At 48.5% G+C, this 18,673-nt stretch overlaps 1 protein-coding gene across 3 annotated transcripts in view; it reads right to left on the bottom strand.

The window, feature by feature from the left end:
• The window catches only part of SLC4A5 (solute carrier family 4 member 5), a 77,901-nt gene that overhangs the window by 52,287 nt on the left and 6,941 nt on the right, over positions 1-18,673 (bottom strand). For 2 of the 3 annotated variants that reach the window (XM_064494364.1, XM_010988936.3), the window contains exons 1-2: positions 15,559-15,678; positions 12,417-12,546 (exon numbers count right to left, since the gene is read on the bottom strand). In XM_064494364.1, coding sequence (XP_064350434.1) covers positions 12,417-12,469 — 53 coding nt within the window. In that variant the 5' untranslated portion in view covers positions 12,470-12,546; positions 15,559-15,678. Of the gene's footprint in view, positions 1-12,416; positions 12,547-15,558; positions 15,679-18,673 lie in introns of those variants that run through there. The other variant, XM_031467305.2, reaches the window with a different exon arrangement.

Genomic DNA, 18,673 nt, shown 5'->3' with positions numbered 1-18,673 from the left:
CAATAAGGCGCTGTAAACAGATTAATTCCTCAAGTCATCTTCAATTGGCCACTATCTCTACATTGAGAATTAATGTGGTTGTTTAAACAATATAATGATGGATAAATTTTACTAATTTTTGCAAAATTACTATCTGAATGTTTCATGTTGTGTACATTTCCATGAAGTCAGGACTCAATGCTTTAGGGTGGCAAATAAATTCAAACCATTGCTCAAGAAAATGAATTGAGACCCACATATTCAAATCAAGTAAAAAATAATAATAATAAAAATAAAAATAACAAAAAATATGAGATGATCTGGGAAATATGGATACTGCCTGGATAATTAGAGGAAAATAAAGAATTATGATCATTTTTTTCAGATGTGACAATAATATTCTGCTTGTATTAGAAAGAAAAAGGCCTTCACCCAAAAGAATTGAAAACAGTGTCTTAAAGGTATTTTTGTACATCCATGTTCACAGGGGTATTACTCATAGTAACTAAAATGTGGAAGCACCCAGCTGTCTACCAGTGGATGAATGGATGGACAAAATGTGGTACATATGCACAGAGGAATATTACTGAGCCTTAAAAAGAAAGGGAATTCTGATACAGCTAACAACATGGAGGAACCTGGAGAACACTATGCAAAGTGAAACAAGCCAGTTATGAAAAGACAAATACTATATGATTCCACTTATATGAGGCATTTAGAGTAGTTAAAATTATACAGACAGAAAGTAGAATGTTGGTTTCCAGGGGCTTATCTTTTAGAATCACCTACTGACATATTTATAGATGGATTCACGTGGTGTCTGGGTTTGTGTCAGCCTAATCCAGTGTGTGTGTCTGGAGCAGTGTGTTGAAATGATGCACAACTTTGGCTATGAGTTAGCTGGTAACCGCTGAAGCTGGGTGATGGGTATGTTGTGGGAAGGTCATTCTACTATGTAATGAGGTGGGAAGCCCCATAAAAAGACCAGCAAGACCCCTAGGCAGGGCCACTGCTCTCCTCTTAGCACCGTCCGGTTCCCTGGCCCAGAGGCTCTCACTTTTTGCCTCTAAAGCGGCTAACTTACACCTAGAATTCTATTGGTTCCCTGAGCTCACTTCTGATTGGTTATTTCCTTCACTTCTGATTGGTTATTACTCTCACTCCTGATTGGTCCATTTGTAGTACTTCATTTGCATGGAGCTCACTCCTGATTGGTCTATTTCTACAAAGCTTGTTCCTGGTTGGTCAACTTCTGTTGTACTTTATTTGCATATGATGTTGCAAAGTGTAAAACTGGCAGCCTATAAAGGCCTGTGTAAACCTATACACAGGGTCCAGAGCTTGGAGTGTTAACTCTTTTGGGCCTGCTGGCGTAATAAACCTGATTTCCCCAACTCTCTAAGTGCTGTTTAGTTTCTCACCCAGATCCATGTTGTTGGCACAACTGAGCTGTAACACCGAGCTGTGACACATTTTTCAGCAACAGTATCACTTTGAATTTTCCGTAATAAAACGTTTAACCACTTTTCAGAATGTATAAAGGAATGAGCTCTTTAAAAAGCCTCTGACCAAAGCCAGGCTTAAAAACTCCTGGAAGCCTGATAAGATGGTTAATGTGTAATCCCAAGCAACTCATTGCAAAGTGACCTTTATACCACAGATGGCTTCGAAAGTGGGGAATTAGAGTTGGAGAAGCAGGTCAAATGGAAAGAAAATCTCTGGGCTGGAAAAGGACTCTCAGAGATTTTTGTCCAGGCCAGGGGCAGGCGCCAGGGGCCCCTCCCGGCTGGGATGGAGCTGAATGGGACCTCAAAGAGTCACATGTCACAGAAAGCAGTTCTCAGTCACGCAAAGGGGATCTAGAACTGAGGCCTTCTCTGTAACTAGTAACTCGGTCATTGATACGATTAGAGGAAGTTGCTTTTCAGTTAATACCAAGAGTGGTAGAAAGCACCATGGGGCAAGTTACTAGGCGCCGCCAAACCACAGGATGTTGGAGAGGGTGGGTGTCCTTTAAGGATCTAGAAAAGGCTGAAGACAGAGACTTGAACTCTAGTTCCACCCTCAGATGGAAGCAAGTTATAACTCCCACTGATGCTGCCCTGGCCAGCATATGTACCAGTGGCTCTCAGCCTTAGCTACAGTAGGGTCATCTGGGGACTTCAAACAATTTCAGCATCCAGGCTGACCCCAGACTAATGACATCAGAACCTCAGCTGTAATTCAAAAAGACACCTGCACCCCAATGTTCAGCACTATTTACAATAGCCAAGACATGGAAACAACCCGGATGTTCATCTACAGATGACTGGATAAAGAAGATGTGGTATACACATACAATGGAATACTACTCAGCCATAAAAAAGAATAAAAGAATGCCATTTGCAGCAACATGGATGGACCTGGAGATTGTCATTCTAAGTGAAGTTTTTAAGTCAGAAAGAGAAAGAAAAATACCATACACTATCACTTAGCTGTGGAATCTAAAAAAAGAAAGGACACAAATGCACTTACCTACAAAATGGAAACAGACTCACAGACATAGAGAACAAACTTATGGTTACTAGCGGGTAAAGAGGGTGGGAAGCGATAAATTGGGAATTCAAAATCTGTGCCTCTTGGCACAGTGATGGAGTGATGGAAATGTTAGCTATCTCAATTGTGGTGCTGGTCTCACTGGTGTATATGTCTATCAAAACTCATCAAATTGTTCACCTGAAATATGTGTCGTTTACTACACAGGAATCATGCCACAATAAAGGTGTTAAATTTTTTTTTAATTAAAAAAATACGTTTTAAAAGGAAGACATAGGTCTTTGAGAAGCCAAAGCAATGAGCAGACCATTATACGTGGTTAGATAACACTAAAGTCTGGAATACACACACACACACACACACACACACACACACACACACACACACACACACACACACACACATACACATACATACATACATAGCAATTAGAGCCAAGGTCCTTTCTTTCTGTACTTATTCTGCATGTCATTATCATTAAATTATGTCCTGGCTGATTTGTTTGCAAAAGTTCCCCTTAGGACACCCTGATTTTAAAGCTTTTTAAAAATGTAATCTCCTATAGAATGCAACCTTTAACGTTAAAGTTGTGTTGCCTCTAAACAGTTGCTTTAAGACTTATAATTGCATGAATTTGTTTCTTAGATGAAGTTTCCTCATAGAAAAGTTGTAAAGTACACACCCCCCTTGTGGGAATTCTTCATCTGTGTGGCCTTGATGACTTTTATTCTGTAACGCTTCGCTGACTTTTATTCTGTAATGCTCTCATCCCCTCCACATCATCCGTCATCCTAAGACTTGACATCCATGTATTACTTACAAAGCATCAAGACACCAAGTTTTTGCTCTCTGCCTGAGGCCTGTTTGTAATAAATTTGGGGACTCTAAAATACTCATTTCTTAGAAGTAATGTGAATGTCAGTTTTTCTCCATTATCCAGCAAAGCTATGTAACTTCACATTGAGTCCTACCAGTGCCCCAAATTTTCCAGAAGAAACCAAAGGCCAGTGTTAACTCTTTATGGGCCAATGAAGACTCTTCCTAGAGATGCCTGAGGAGCCATCAGACACTCCCTACGTTCAGTCTTTGACAGAGGCACCAAGAGATGATCTACGGGAGGAAAGTTTTTCGAAAGAGGAGCTCCTAAGCAAATTCTCGCCCAGTCCTACAATTTATTTGGCAAATTCGTACTACATAATGACAAGCACATGCATTCACATATGTATATGAAATAATGCAAAAAGTTATTTACACAACTGGTTAAGACTACATATATGGTGTGTTTGTTCAAACCAAACTTGACAGTGAATTTGGAAGATCATAATTTGAAAGTATGTAAGACTGAGCAGGCAGGCATGGATCAGGAGCCAACAGGCATATGGAGGAGTTTAGAAGGTACAAAGAGGGGCTGACGGCACCAGAAAGGCCCCCCAAGCCTCTTAGGTTATTCAACCCCAGACTAGACTCTGAAATTTGTCTTTTTATTGTCCCAGAGATGATTAGGTCCAAGGATACTGACTAACACTAACCAAGTTCATAAGGCTGATATATAAACCCAAAGGCCAATTTATTTAATTCACAATATAAAATACAATTTATAACAGTTATAGAGGTTGGTTATTCTTGTCTTTTAGTCCTTGCATTCTCTCCTTATAGGCAACCATACAGGAAATGTTCTAGTTAACATCAGAAAGTTATAGGATCAAAATGCGGCTTATTAACAAAGTGATTCAAATGTTTAACAGACTCAGGATAAGAGATCCCCCATCTCTGCAAATGAGATCTGCCTGGGACCGGGACCAGACAGGCGCAGACCTCTGTCTTAGACTGTTCTGGAATGAACCCCACAGCCTTCTGTGGTTGACTAACTCCCTGTGATCGAAAGTCTTTCTTCTCAAATCCTCATAACCATCCACAAAGTAGGTCTGCTACCTCTCTCATTGTGTAGGTAAGAAGACCCTTTGAAGATGAGGAGCTTTTCGTGGTCAAGACGGGTTTTGAGGGCAAGTCTTCTGACATGAGCGCCACGTTCTCATCACTTCACATACACTGCCCTGGTTTTTAGTGATCTATGTGTATGAGCACACGTCTGCCTTTTACACTAGATCAGGGGTGGAAAAACCACGCTCTGTGGGTTAAAAGTGCACCACAGCTTGTTTTTGTATGGCTAGCTAGTTAGTGATCTTAAAATTTTTAAAGGGTTGTGAAAAAGAAGAATAAACAGGAAAAGGAAGAGGTATGGGCAAAGAGCCTAAAATATTTGCTAGCTGGCCCTTAACAGAAAAGTTTGCAGACATCTGCACCAGATGGTAAGCATTTCAAGAACAGGTTCATACTTTACTCTTTTTAATTCTCCCACAGGACCTAACACAACGTCCCCTAAAAGGTTTTTCGAATGAAAAGAAGAAAGGTGTGGTGGATAAGACAAATGTTCCGAAGCTGTCCTGGATCCACAGGATAGCGCTTCCCCTGGAATCAGGGCCTCTGAGGCCTGGGGGAACCTCTCCCTGGGACTTGGTCCAGGTTCTGATTCATATAAAATCACTTTTTACCTCCTGGTATATAGCCGAAGAAAATAAAAACACTGATTAGAAAGGATATATGCCCCTCACCACTATATTCATTGCAGCATTATTTACAATAGCCAAGATATGGAAGCAACCTAAATGTCCATCAACAGATGACTGGATAAAGAGAATGTTTATATATATACATATATATATATATATATATACACATACACATACACAATGGAATATTACTCAGCCACAAAAAGAAATTTTGCCATTTGCAACAACATGGATGGACTTAGAGGGTTTTATGCTAAGTGAAGTAAGTCAGAGAAAGAAAAATATTGTATGATTTCACTTACATATGGAACCTAAAAACAAAACAAGTGAACAGACATAACAAAACAGCAACAGAATCACAGATACAGAGAACAAATAGGTGGTTGTCAAAGGAGGTGGGGGTGGAAGGAAGAGAGAAATAGGTGAGGGAGGTCAAGAGATGCAAACTTCCAGCTGCAAAATAAATGCGTCACAGCTGTGAAATGCAGAGTGTGGGGAATACAGTCAAAAACTGCATAGTAACTTTGTATGGTGACAACTGGTGACTAGACTTATCGTGGTGATCATTGTGAAATGCAGACAAATATTGAATCGCTGTAGTGTGCAACAGGAACTGACACAGTGTTGTAGGTCCTTCATACTTCAAAACCAAACAAGCAGACTGATAGTAAGAAGGATCGGATTTGTGGTTGCCAGAGGCAGGGGGTGGGGGGGCCGGAAATTGGACGAAGGCAGTCAAAAGGGACACACTTCCGTTATAAGGTATAGATGTACTGGGATACAACGTAACCACGATCAGAGTAAGTAACACTGCTGTGTGTTATATCCGAAAGTTGTTAAGAGAGTAAATCCTAAGAATTCTCATCACAAGAAAAAAAAATGTTTTCCCTCTATTTCTTTAATTTTGTATCTATGAGATGATGGATGTTCACTAACCCTATTGTGATAATCATTTCATGACATAGATAAGCCAAATCATTACGCCGAACACCTTAAACCTATACAGTGCTTTATGTCAATTACGTCTCAATAAAACTGGAAGAAAAAAAACCACTTTTTCCAGCTTGTGCAGCATAAGCATCAGGTATCAGTGTCTGACTAGTGGAGAGAGAAGGAAAGACCATGTTAGACACTGGGTGTCAGAGCAGCTTGATAATGGCGAATAGTATGATCATTCAGACCCGCAGGTAAGCATCGAGTCAAAGTCAAACAGCCGTAAGATCTTTGATCTGACCGGAAGTCTCCTTGCATGATTCCACTACAGTAAGACGGGACGGCCAGGGCCTGGAGCTGCTTCCCGGCCTCAGGACCGCTTGCAACTCCCCCAAGTCAGCTCTTCTACTCTCCTCTCTCTTCAAACGAGAGACCAGTCTGGAAATCATCAGCCCAGGACTCTTTGAGCCCAGGCTAGGAGCCCCGAAACCTCGCTGTAACTGCCCTGCCCTCCGCTCATCCAGGCCTGGCGCAGGGGAGAGGGGTGGGCCTTCCTGGCTGGGGGAGCCCTCAAACTGCACTCTCCCTCCCCTCTCTGCTTCTTGCATTTTTAAACCATGGTCTTTTGTCTGGCCCCTTTCTCTCAGCATTCAGTATGCTCAGACAAAAATCAAAAGCCTCCCTTGACCCATATTTGCCTTGACAGACTCCTACCTTCACAGGCAAGCGCCTGAGAACTGTCCAAAGGAACCCACCTTTGTCCTCCTGATGCTCGTCTCCACCGTATGTCCCTGTCCCTCCCCCAAGACTGCTGCGTCCCTCCATCCTGTGGGTACTCTTCAGTTCTTCCCCCACTTCTTGGCCACTCTCCCCATCTTGAATGTCTCCTGCCTCTGGTTTCCTGGACACAAAACTCTTCTCAACCCCCTCCTACCTCTCTGGCTGCTCCTCAGTCTCCATCGTGGGTCCCGCTTCCTCTGCTCATCCCGCAAATGGGCAGTTGGTGTTCCTGGGGGCTCTGTCCTGGGCGCTCCCCTCACTTCACAGACCTTGGGGGCAACCTTATCCTTGTCTAATGGCTCTCCAGTCAGCTCCAGACCTCTATGTCTACATAGTGACCGGCTGGACACCCCTACTTGGAGTTTTCTCAAACATAGTATGTTCAAAATGGAATTCATCATCAACCTCCCCCCTAAACAGAACAAAATGAAATATCCAACACAACAGAACCTTACTACTCCTCTTGTGTTTCCTAAATGGATTCCATGAGGTACCCACTTGCTCAAGCTGGGAAATGGGGCATCTCCCTGGCTATCCTTCTCCACGTGCCCTCTGTCATTAAGTCCTGTCAATCCCACCTGGTAAGATGCGTCTCAAATCCAGGACCAGTGGTTGCCAGGGGTCAGGGAGGAAAGAGGGGTGAACAGGCAGAGCACAGAGTTTTTAGGGCAGTGAAACTATTCTGTATGGTACTATGATGGTGGATACGTGTCATTACACAATTGTCCAAACCCACAGAAAGCACACCACCAAATGTGAACCCTAATAAACTATGGACTTTGGGTGACAATGATGTCAGTGTAGGCTCATCAGTAGTGACAAAAGTACCACTCTGGTGGAGGATGCAGATAATGGGAGAGGCTGTGCATATGTAAGGGCACATGGGAACTCCGTCCCTTCTGCTCAGTTTTGCTGTGGATCTAAAACTGCTCTAAATAATAAAGAATATTTAAAAGGAAAAAAATATATATACATGTACATGTTTGAAAAAAAAAAGCTGTCTCAAATCTACCCCTTCTCCCTATTTCCACTGTCAACATCTTGGCTCAAAATCTCATCACCTTTCACCTGGACCAGCCTCCTAACTGGCCCAGTCTTGTCTCCTTTTGTACATTCTTCACAATGAAACCCGAGTGATCTCTCCCAAGCAGATGGTCCTGTCCATCTCTCACTCCAAACCCCTCAGTGGTCTCCAAAGCTCTCAGCATCAAGCTCAAACTCCACAACATGGTCTGCGTAGGACCTGCAAAGATCAGCCACTCCCTCTGTGGTCCAGCTGCAGGAACTTCCGCCCCTTCCTCTATGTCTGTTTCTTCTGCTCTAGGGGCCCCTTCCCCCTTCCATACCCTCTCCTGCCTGACTTTGAGCCATTCTTCAGGTGTCTGTGTGAACCCCTCTTCTTCCTGGACGCCTTCCGTGAGCCCTCCTGTCTGGGATAGGTCCCCCTATGCTGTGATTTTTCAGCATCCCCATCAACAAATGTCTGGTTATCACCTCTGTGCCCTATTAGACTGAGACCCAAGTGAGCAGGGATGGATTCTGACATGTTTTTGGTATCTCTAAGCACCTGGCTCTGGGCTTACAGACATTAAACCCTTAGTAAAGAGTAGTTGCATGAATGAGTGAGGTTTGTGGACTTCTGTGCTAAGAATTCTCAGCTCTCTGTTCTGCTTTCTACATAGAAAGGGCAGCTCTGGCCCCACAAGGGTGATCCCGGGTGAGAGGTGAGACCAGAGGGCTAGGATGCCTTCTGCCCCAGGCTAAGAGGGCAAATGGTGGTGGGCGAGCACTCTGCAGGACTGTGAACAGGAGCGGTTTCAGGGCTGAGACAGAGTTCCGGCTGTCTCCTCCATCCTGCACAGAGCGAGAAAGCATCCCTGCCTATGTGCAGAGAACCATTCAGGGCTCTTGAAAACGCGCTGATCTGGTCTGACCCGACTAAGCTGACCTATTTCTCCTGCCTCTCTTTCTGCCCTTTCCTGGTCATTGCAGGGATGTATTTAGGACATATGTGTCTCATAGGAAAAGAACATTCCAGCAAGTTCATGCTTTTGGTCTGCTCTGAGTTGAGATCGGAGGCAGCCTGGATTTGGAGTTTGCTTTCAGAGCCCATGGAAGGCTCTAAGCTTTGGTTATTTTCGAGTGATCCCAAAGGGCCCTCCACACTTGGCCGAGTTCCAGCTCAGATCAGTCTCCTTCCCTTCCTCCCCTGCAGCCAGGCACCTTCAAGGTTGACAGAAGGTGGAATTCTGGGTAAATTGGTTGCCGGTAGTGAGGGGGTCCGCCCCACCCCACCGGACCCAACCCTCCCTTCAGGCAAGGTCAGCATCAGCAAACAGCCAGCTGCATTCCCCTCCCGGGAATGCTAAAGAGACAGACTTAATAAAAATCTATCTTATTAACAGCCTGACCTACCAGCATTGATCACATCAGAATGACGCCCGCACACACAGTTCCCAGCGTGCACACAGGGGCAAGGCTCAGTGGAGCTCAAAAGGCCATTTAAATCCGTCCAGGGGTGATTCCTTTTCCAAGGGCCTGAAACATCCCCCAAACTAATAACCCCTAGAAAAGCACCGCCGGGGAAAATTCCTTGCGGATTTGAGATTTTCACTGTTAATCTCCTAACTCAATAAAGCAAACACTCCTGCAACAAATGAAATACTTGTGTTCAAGGGTCCCCTCCCCCATCCCCTTTGATGCTGGTGTAGACCTGCACCCCTCTTAGGGCCCGAGTGTCTGTGAGGGGTTGTTCCCTTCCTCCCATCATTTTCTCCTGTTATTCCAAGAAGGCCCAGACCCACTTGGCTTCGCTGATTCTTGGGTTCTGGAAACTTCTGAGACCTCTGGCTTCTCAGCATAGATCACACAGCCTGTCAGCTGAGGGAAATTCTTCCCATTCTTTGGTGGGAGTGACAGGCCCCACACAGGCCCCAAGCACCTCTCCTGTTGCAGTTTGCCTGAAGGAGCCCCCAGCATAGCTGTCCGGGCCAAGGTGGGCTTGTTGGCCCACAGCCAGACCCTTGAGGTCAGAGGCTCACTGCTCAGACCTCAAAAGTGAGCTGCAAAATGGCAGGGTGAGCTGGAGGGAAGGTCAAAGGAGGCTGGGGTGGAGAAAGGAGCTGAGAGACGAGGCCTGAGCGGCTCTCCTCCACCGCTTCCGGCCCGGCGCTGGCCCTCACGCTCCTCCTTTCTCAGCTCTGCCTGGAATTGGGTTCGGCCATTTAACCTCTTCCAGTCACCGCTTTCCTGTCACTGTCAGTTTGGGGTCCACTTGGGTTACAGTGGGACCCTTCCAGGGTAATCCCAGGCCCCTTTGTGTCTTACAGGGAGACTTGTTTCAGAAACAACGTGATCTACAGCGTCTCACCTTCATTGCAGGGTCTACAGAGCCCAGGGCTCTGGGGAGCCGTGCTCAGAGATTAGAAGCTGGGTGTGTTGTCTCTGGCGACAGTCGTGTCTCTAAGGCCGTGAGGTGCCAGTGAGAGGCCCTCATGGAGCGTCTGGTCCTGGTAACCACGCCAGGGGGCTCTGAAGGCAGAGCTCGCCCAGGTGGGGAGACGGCGCCGTCTCCCTGCTGGGCCTTGGCGAGCACCTTCTCAACGTCCCTTCTCTCCACATGCCCACCTTGGACAGGAAGGGCACTTGCCCGAGGGAGCCACGAGCCCCGCAGAGGCATTAAGCCACAGCAGCCCAGTCTGGGCCCTGGTCATCTGAGATGTCCTCCCCTCCCTTACCAGCCCTGGGTAGATGTCCTAGGCTCTGTGGCTGTCCCCAGGTATGTCTCACACTAGTAGACTTGCTTCCAGACTTATGTCCTCAAGTGGAAATCAACAGAGTCCCTGGAAGATGGAGGAAGGGGGCGGAAGTGGCTGAGAAAATGGGCGGGAACAGGGCAAAGTGTGTAAGCCCTCCGACTGGAGGGTCAGGCAGGCCTGGGCTGGAGTCCACACTCGGCTACCTGCACGGTCTGACCCTTGCAAGCTATCTGCCCCTCTAAACCTCACTACCTTCCTCTGTGAAGGAGGGATAATAATAATTCCCGTCTCCTGAGGGTCAATGCGCAGCCTGAATGAGATGGAGCTGCGAACTGTTGGTTTAGCATGGAGGAAGGGCTCACTGCCCTCGCTTCCAGACATGGATTGGGCCCAGCCAGGAGGCTGGGAGTCCATTCTTTCTTGCAGGCCTGCAGGGATTTGCTAGTCACCCAATGGCCTCTTTTTAAGGGAGAGATTGGAGGGCAGAAGCTTGGGGATACCTGCTCCTTCTCGCTCTATAGAGTAAATACGGAAGTGAGCGAGGTTGGTGGGTGAGGCAGGAGCCCAGGCCGTGAGGGGGCAGCTCCAGGTTCTGGGTGTCATGGTGGCCCCCGTCCTGGGCACAGCTGGCACTTGGTCCCCATGTGTTCTCAGCTGGGGCAATGTTAGCCCCGAGGAGGCAAACACTGGTTCTTAGCAGAGCAAAAAATGTTTACAGTATTACAATGGTTCGTGGCACGCCAAAGCTCAACCCTACCTGACAAAATCTAATTCTTTAGTATTTCATTGCTCTCATTAGAAATAAATTAAATTCTAATTTAACAAGGTTAATTTAAATTAAAATTTTCTAGGCGGTTGGGGTGGGGCGAATACAAAAAAAGGTTGAGAAACACTGGGACACTCGGTCTTCCAGACTCTCTCAACTTCCGTCCCAGGGCCCCTCCTCCTCCCCCAGCCCTTCCCGCTGCCTTCTACTGTCTTCTTCCTTCTCCTTGGCTCCTTGGCTTTGGCCCTGCTGATGGCCTTGGTCAGTCTGGAGGCCGCTCTGTCCCAGTCTCTGGCACTGGGTACAGCCAGCATCACTCCTTACCCTGATTCCCCCTTGGCTCCCGTGACTTCCCTATGTGGGTTCCCTCCAGGCTTCAGGCTCTTCCCTCCCCTTCTACTGCCGCTAAACACACCGCTCTCTCTGCTACCCAACCCCCCACATGCATGCCTTCAGAGCTCCCCTCTGCTTGTCCTGCCCCAAACTCCGCCAAGTCCCTTTTCTTTTTTATTTTTCAAAAAAATTTTTTTCTTTTGTTTGTTTTTGTTTGTGGGGAGAGAATTAGGTATTTATTTATTTTAATGGAGGTGCTGGGGATTGAACCCAGGACCTTGTGCATGCTAAGCGTGTGCTCTATAACTCAGCTGTACCCTCCCCACCACCCCTTTTCTTCAGTGGCCCAATGGACCACCCCATCTGGAGTTTTCCCAGCACACGGTCTCCTTCCTCCAGGAAACCCGCCCTGTCTACCCCAGCCCGCTTGGTGCCTTCCCTTCTACAGCATTTAGTTTGAGCCATTTGACATGAAAGAATATATGCCCTTGTGTTATTCTCTCATGGTTTCAGGGATGTCTGTGTACCGTCCCACTTGGATTTTAATTTCTTCGAGGATAAGACAATGTCCTAAGTTTCTGTTTGCTCCTTAGTGTCCAATCCAATTCCAGACACCAAGAAAGGCAGGTAGGAGTGTCTCTGGGGGCCAGGAAGTGCGTTGGCGGAACTCAAGGTGCCAGATGCCACTGGTCAGTTGAGCGTGGGCCCACGTAGACTACAGTGGGAAGCCCCCTCTCCCTCCCTCCTGGGGTTCTGCCTCACCTGGCCGACTCCTTCCACTCCATCTGGTCTCCATCATGCTGCAGTGTGTCCATTTCTGTGAAGAGGGTGGGGTTGGGAGCCTCATCTTCCTCCCCCAGGATGTCCTGGAGCTGCTCAGCAGCTGGAGACCCTGCAGAGAGAGGGCGGCAGGCCCCGCTGAGTGCCCTGTGGCCGGCGCAGGGCTGCGAGGCCGGCTGAAATGCAGCAGAAGCCAGGTGCAAGGGGAAAGTATTTCCTAATTCAGTAAAAGTCCAGCTTCTGGCCCAAGCTAGACTCAAGCCTCTGTGGTTGGATGTGGGTGAGAAAGTCTTTGAGATAAAAAAGATGAAAGGATTTGGTTGGCATTCAGACTCCAGGGTCTTGTAGTTGACCGGGAGGAAGGATGGAAAATGGCCCAAGCCAGGCCAGCATCAAGGACAGGGAAGAGAACAGGGAAGCGAAGTGAGAAAAACCCTGACCAACTTCAGCACAACAAACCTGGAGGGATCCCCTTCCCCACTGGCCCCAAACCAGTTACCTCCCAACATTGGCCTTGAAGGGGCAACCGGCCGTGTGAGAGGGTGTGCTTGCCCCAGGGTGTCACAGGGGCCCACCATCTTCATGGGCGAGGGGACAGCCTGTTCCTGAGCTCCCCATCTGCTGTCCAGCTGCCCAGGGGACATCACCTCCTGGAGGTCCCTCAGGCCCCTCAAAAGTCAGCATTCCAACACAGAACACACATCCTTCCCCAAACATGCCCCTCCACCCTCCCACCCTTCCTTCCTCTCTTTCTTCTCTCCTTCCTTTTCTCCTTCTTTCCTTCTTTCTCTCACTCAATATTTAATGAATGCCTACTATGTGCCAGGCATTGTTCTAAATAAAGAACAATGTTTTATTTGGAAAACAAAGCAGTGGAGAAGGCCCAGCAGAGACAGACAATAAACAAGTAAGCGAATCCATAAACAATCATGTCAGGAATTGATAAGTGTTCTGGGAATAAATTCAATAAACAGATCACAAAGCTATACTCGATGGCATGGTCAAAAAAGGCCTCTCTGAGGAGGGTGTCTTTGAATTGTGACTTGACAAATGAGAATAAGCCACTTCTGCATATCTGGAAGAAAAGTGCTCCGAGTTTTCCGAAGACCGAGGTGGGGACGCGCTGTCGGTGTGTCTAGAGCGTGTGAGCAAGAGAGAGACCTATCGCCCGACGTCGAACGCCTTGCTGGGCCCACTGTCCGCCCAGCTGCACAGGCTAGGCTCCCTGGCGTCACCCGCACCCCACCTCTTCCTCTCGCCTCCACTCCCACATGAAAAGTTTTTGAGAATACTCTCCTTCCTCATCAATCCTCGCTGACCCCCAGTTTATCATCCCCTTCAGTCCGCACTTTTTTCTCCGTGGATCCCAATGGTCAATAATTCAACCACTCTGTCATCACGCTCTCCACTCCTACTCCTTGATTTCCTGATAAAACCAAGCAGCCAGTGCCCAAACAGGAAATCACTGGCCCAGTCTCTGCCCCTGCAGGTGTGTCCTGGGGTAGAGGGAGAGGCAGCGTGGTACAGTGGATGGGGGATGCAGGGTACACAGTGAGCTTAATCCAGCCAGACAAGGGTGCGAATTCAGAGCTGCTACTTACTGATGAATAAACTCAATCCGAGTGAACAGGACTGCTGGGGGAAATAAATCAGACAAGGAGAATAACACATGTGACACAGGGTCAGGGATGTAATGGGTGCTAATCCCCCTGCCACCACCCCGAGCACCCGGGCTCATGACCCCTTCTGCAGAAAACCGCCCAACTGTGCAAATGGGGGTGCCTGTCTCACAGGCCTCCGAAGGCAGCCACTCCCGCTTATCCTTGTCAGCACCCTTTCCCAGGTCCCTCGATGCCATCCCCAACCTTTGCTCCTCTCTTCAAGCCTCAGCTTTTGGTTTGTTTTTGAGGGGTTTTTTGATATATATTTTTTGTTGAAGTCTAGTCAGTTTACAATGGTGTGTCAATTTCTGGCGTACAGCACAATGCTTCAGTCAGACATACACATACATATAGTCATTTTCATATTCTGTTTCACCATAGGTTACTACAAGATACTGAATGTAGTTCCCTGTGGTATACAGTAGAAACTTGTTGTTTATCTATTTTATAGACAGTAGTTAGTATCTGCAAATCTCAAACTCCCGAATTTATCCCTTCCCATCCCCTTCCCTCCTGTTTTCTATGTCTGTGAGTCTGATTCTGTTTTGTAAATAAGTTCATTTGTCTTTTTTTTTTTTAGATGCCACATATGAGTGATATTGTATGGTATTTTACTTTCTTTCTCTGGCTGACTTCACTTAGGACAATAATCTCCAGGTCCATCCAGGTCGCCTGGCCAACTCCAAGGAGTCATGCTGCTCTCTGGGCAGCACCAGCATCTGTTGTACATGTGAGTTAGAAATAATTTTACTAGCAGAAAATACTATCAATTTATCTGTATATGGCTCAATGGACTGCATTTATTTAAATGGACTTTATTTCTGAGTTTTTCTACTACCTTAAACATACATCCTTTGATTGACTTATTGATTGCAGACACTTGCTAACAGACATCAAAAGTTTAAGGATATTTTATAGAAGAAAATTTAACAACTGAACACATAACCTTCTTTCTTTAAATTGGGAGAAGACTAGGACTGCTTGATTCTGAGAAGGCACATCAGTTCCCCATGGGATCAGAGTTCAAGAACTACCCTTTTAAAATGTAGCTTTGGTCATGCTACTCTCCAGGAGAAAAACATTCAGTAGCTCTCTGTTAACTAAAGCCTAGGGTCTATGACATGGCTCCAAGCATTCCTTGTGATCTGGCCCTAAATTGCCTTGGTAGATCCTATCGTGTCCCTCACTAGGCACCCTTGGACTCCAGCCACCCTGGACCCCGGACACTCTGACCCCAGCCACCCCTGACCCCACGCGCCCTGGACCCCGGCCGCATCAGACCACACGCAGTTCTCCCAAGAGGAGGGCACATCACTCCTTGGACCTTTGCGCCTACCACTCCCCAAATCTGGTATCCCCTTCCCCTTCCAAGGCCAGGCCAGACCAAATAAGTGGGACAGGCGTGCAATGGTGAGACAGGGCAGAGAGCAGGATGCTTGAACCAGCCCTGCCTGGGGCATTACCTGCTCCCTGGAATAGCCGAGCGCTGGGGTCTCCGGCTGTGGGCGCTGCCTCTGGCCCCAGCCTGTTCCTGCTGCCGCCGCCCTGGCTGCTGCCTCCACACGTCCTCTTCCCCACTGGCAGGGCACAACAGACTCACTTTTGTTTCCAGTTAAGCAGCAGGGGAGGTGTGGGGAGAGGAGGAGAGAGAGAGGAGGGGGTGGTGAGGGAGGAGAGAGACAGAGAGAGAGAGAGAGAAGGAATGCGTGAAAGACTGGGGAGGTGGAGAGAGAGGGTTATATGTGAGAGAAAAGAGATGTAGTGTGAAAGAAAAAATGTGTTGAGAGTGAATTAAAGATACTGTGAATTTAAGAGAACTGTGTGAGAGAGTTCTCAGGTGCACTGGAGGGACAGTCTCAGTGGCTGGGCAGAAGCCACTCCCCCCACAAAAGGCAGCCAGCACCCACAGGCAGGGGTGCGGGGAGGGGGGTGTGCTGGGGGACGGGGAGCCCTGAGGACAGGCAGAACTGGCCCCCTCCCTCCCCCATGAGCCCTCCCCACCACACCCCGGGGCTCTCCCGCCCCTTTATAAAGACAGAAGTGGGCTCTGCCTTGAGACCCCCGGGGGCCTCCTGAGGGGCCTGGCTGGGTGGGCTCTCTCTGGGTGGGGGTGGGGCTGTGGGAGGAGGGGTGCTGGAGGGTCTCACGTTTGACCGCAAGCACCTAGTCAATAATCTCCCAGGGAGCTGGTTTCTCTCCTTCCCCAACTTTAAGCCCAAATTCCTGATCCCTTCTCTCTTAGTCTGCGTCTAAGACAAAATGCCAAATAGCATCACTCAGTGGGTGTTTTCTCAGAGCCCACGGACTGCAGGAACTGGTCACTTCAGGGTGTGTGGTGAGCCCCCGAGAGAATTATTCCTCTCAGCTGAGAAACTCCTAATCTCCTGGGTTCGGCTCAACAACTGCTTACTGAGTACTTAGAATGTGCCAAGGTTGACTCGAGGTCATGAGTGGCTGCGGCTCCAAGGAGCTGTGAACCCTGAGTTTGCTAAGTCTGAGAGCTGGGAGGGGGCTTAGCCGTGGCTGAGTCCAAACCCTTCATTTCACGGGTGAGAAAACCGAGACCCAGTTTACAGCACCGAAGCCCCAGCAGGCCCCAGGTTAGGGGAGCTCAGAGGAGAGCGGTCTGCTGACGCCCTGCGCCCCGCGAGGCCCCGGCGCTCCCTTACCATGTCTCCACACCGGAGGCTCGGATCAAGGGTGCCAACTTGAAGGCTGAGAACACAGCAGCAGAGGGTCAAGGATGTGTGCTTAGGTGCTGGGCCCCAAGCCAACCCCACCACCGAGGAGTTCCTGCTTTGCAGGCAGGGCAGGGAGGAGACGGCCCCTCCAAGGGTCCCATGCTCTACAGTTGGCCTCGGCCCATTTTCTCCTGAGCGCCACTGGGCAGGCCCTGCACACTACACACAGTCCGGGGCCATGGGTGACCTCGAAACCCCGGAGTAGCACCCAAAGAGACATCACCAAGGACACCAGAGGATGCTCGCTATCTGCTCTTTAAGAGCCCAGACCAGAGTTCAACTCTGGACTCTGCTGATTACTAGTGGGGTCTTGGCAAGGCATTAAGCAATCTGAGCCTTGGTTTCCTCACCCGTAAAGAGGGAATAATCACAGCACCTAACTGGACTGCGGTGGTCAGTAAGGAGGTAACACATAGGGTGTGGCTGGCACAGTGTTTGGCCTCTGCCCATCAAGAAACATCGCTATGATTGCTGTTGCCCCCAGATTTGACACCTTCCTCCCTAATAATGGCCCTTTTAAACATTCCAAACACTCAACCCTCTTCAGTTTCTAAACACCCACGCTACTCCCATGCTGCCCCTCCATCCCGCCCACAGAACCTAGAACTGGGTGCCGGGTTCCTGCATCAGGGTCTCAGTGGTCAGTAATGCACTGCACCCCCACAGTAGGTCAGAAGTTGACCCATCAAGGAGCAAGGCCACAGATAACGGCCCCTCTGGCCGACAGCCACATGGCTCTGGGCCAGCTGTAGGGACGGGCTCAGCCAGCAGGTGCTAGGAGAAACACATATGGGCAGAAGCAAGCTTCAGGAAACTTCACTGACGGAAGCAAACAGAACTGTGCTCTTACTAGCAGTGGAGTTATTCGGGGCGTGGGAGGAGACCTGTACAGTCATTACAAAAATCACCTAGTGAATTGTGAACCTGCAAGTCTTCAACTCTTAGTAAAGATCCAGGAGATGTTTGGGACCATCAGCATGAGGATTTGGGCCTGGGGTCCTCAGCCCTGGGTCCTTTCAGAGGCTCCCTCTGTCTTAGGCTCTGCACAGATTGCTAGACAGCCAGCCCGGTGAGGTCGGGGTCTGTCTGGCTCACATCACACTGCTGGCCCCCAGCACACGGCTCACACAGCGTGGGACGCAATACATACCTGCTGGTGAATCAATTTTCCTCCTGAGTGTATCAGCTGGGATTCGCCTCAGCAAGAAAAAAGCCACCAACAAGGAAACAGAGCTAGGCAGGGGACCAAGGGTAGCCAAAGTCCCTGAGCTCTGGGGAGCGAGAGACAGACACAGACTCACGCTTGTGGTCGTGTGAGGGGGTCTTCAAGAGGGGACTTGAAGGTCCCAAGTCTTAGCTCCGCAGACAGTAAAATTTTGTTTTTTTTTTTTTTCCTGGAAAGTGGTCCGTAAACTCCACATGTGTTTTCTGGGAAGGAAGACAAGGGAACTTGCAGGGTTGAAGTGTTTCTGGGGTTACCTCCTGTCGCCAGTAGCTTCGGGGTTGTCTACCCGGCCCAGGCAGCCCTGAGCCAAATGATGCCTCTCCGGTGTCCGAGGCTGTGGAGTGCCTGACCGGTTAAGAAGCGCCTGGCCACAGTTAAGTGGACCAGGAACAGTCAACTGGACACCGGACCCAAGCCCGGAAAAGTTTGAATTGGGTTTCTGAGATAGCTGGGCGTCTCCTGGTGGATTCTGAGAGAAAGAACATGTAAACTGGAAGCCGAGGACACAGAGAGGAAGCAAAGGCTACAGAGGAAGAGGAATAAAGCAGACAGACCCGCAGGGGAAGCAGGAAAAAGGCCATGAGTCCCCGAGAGTGAGTCGCTGCGTCCTCC

Source organism: Camelus dromedarius, chromosome 15, assembly GCF_036321535.1.
Source record: "Camelus dromedarius isolate mCamDro1 chromosome 15, mCamDro1.pat, whole genome shotgun sequence".
NCBI lineage: Eukaryota > Metazoa > Chordata > Mammalia > Artiodactyla > Camelidae > Camelus > Camelus dromedarius.
Note: the sequence above shows the minus strand (reverse complement) of the source record. Positions and strands in the feature narration are given on the sequence as shown.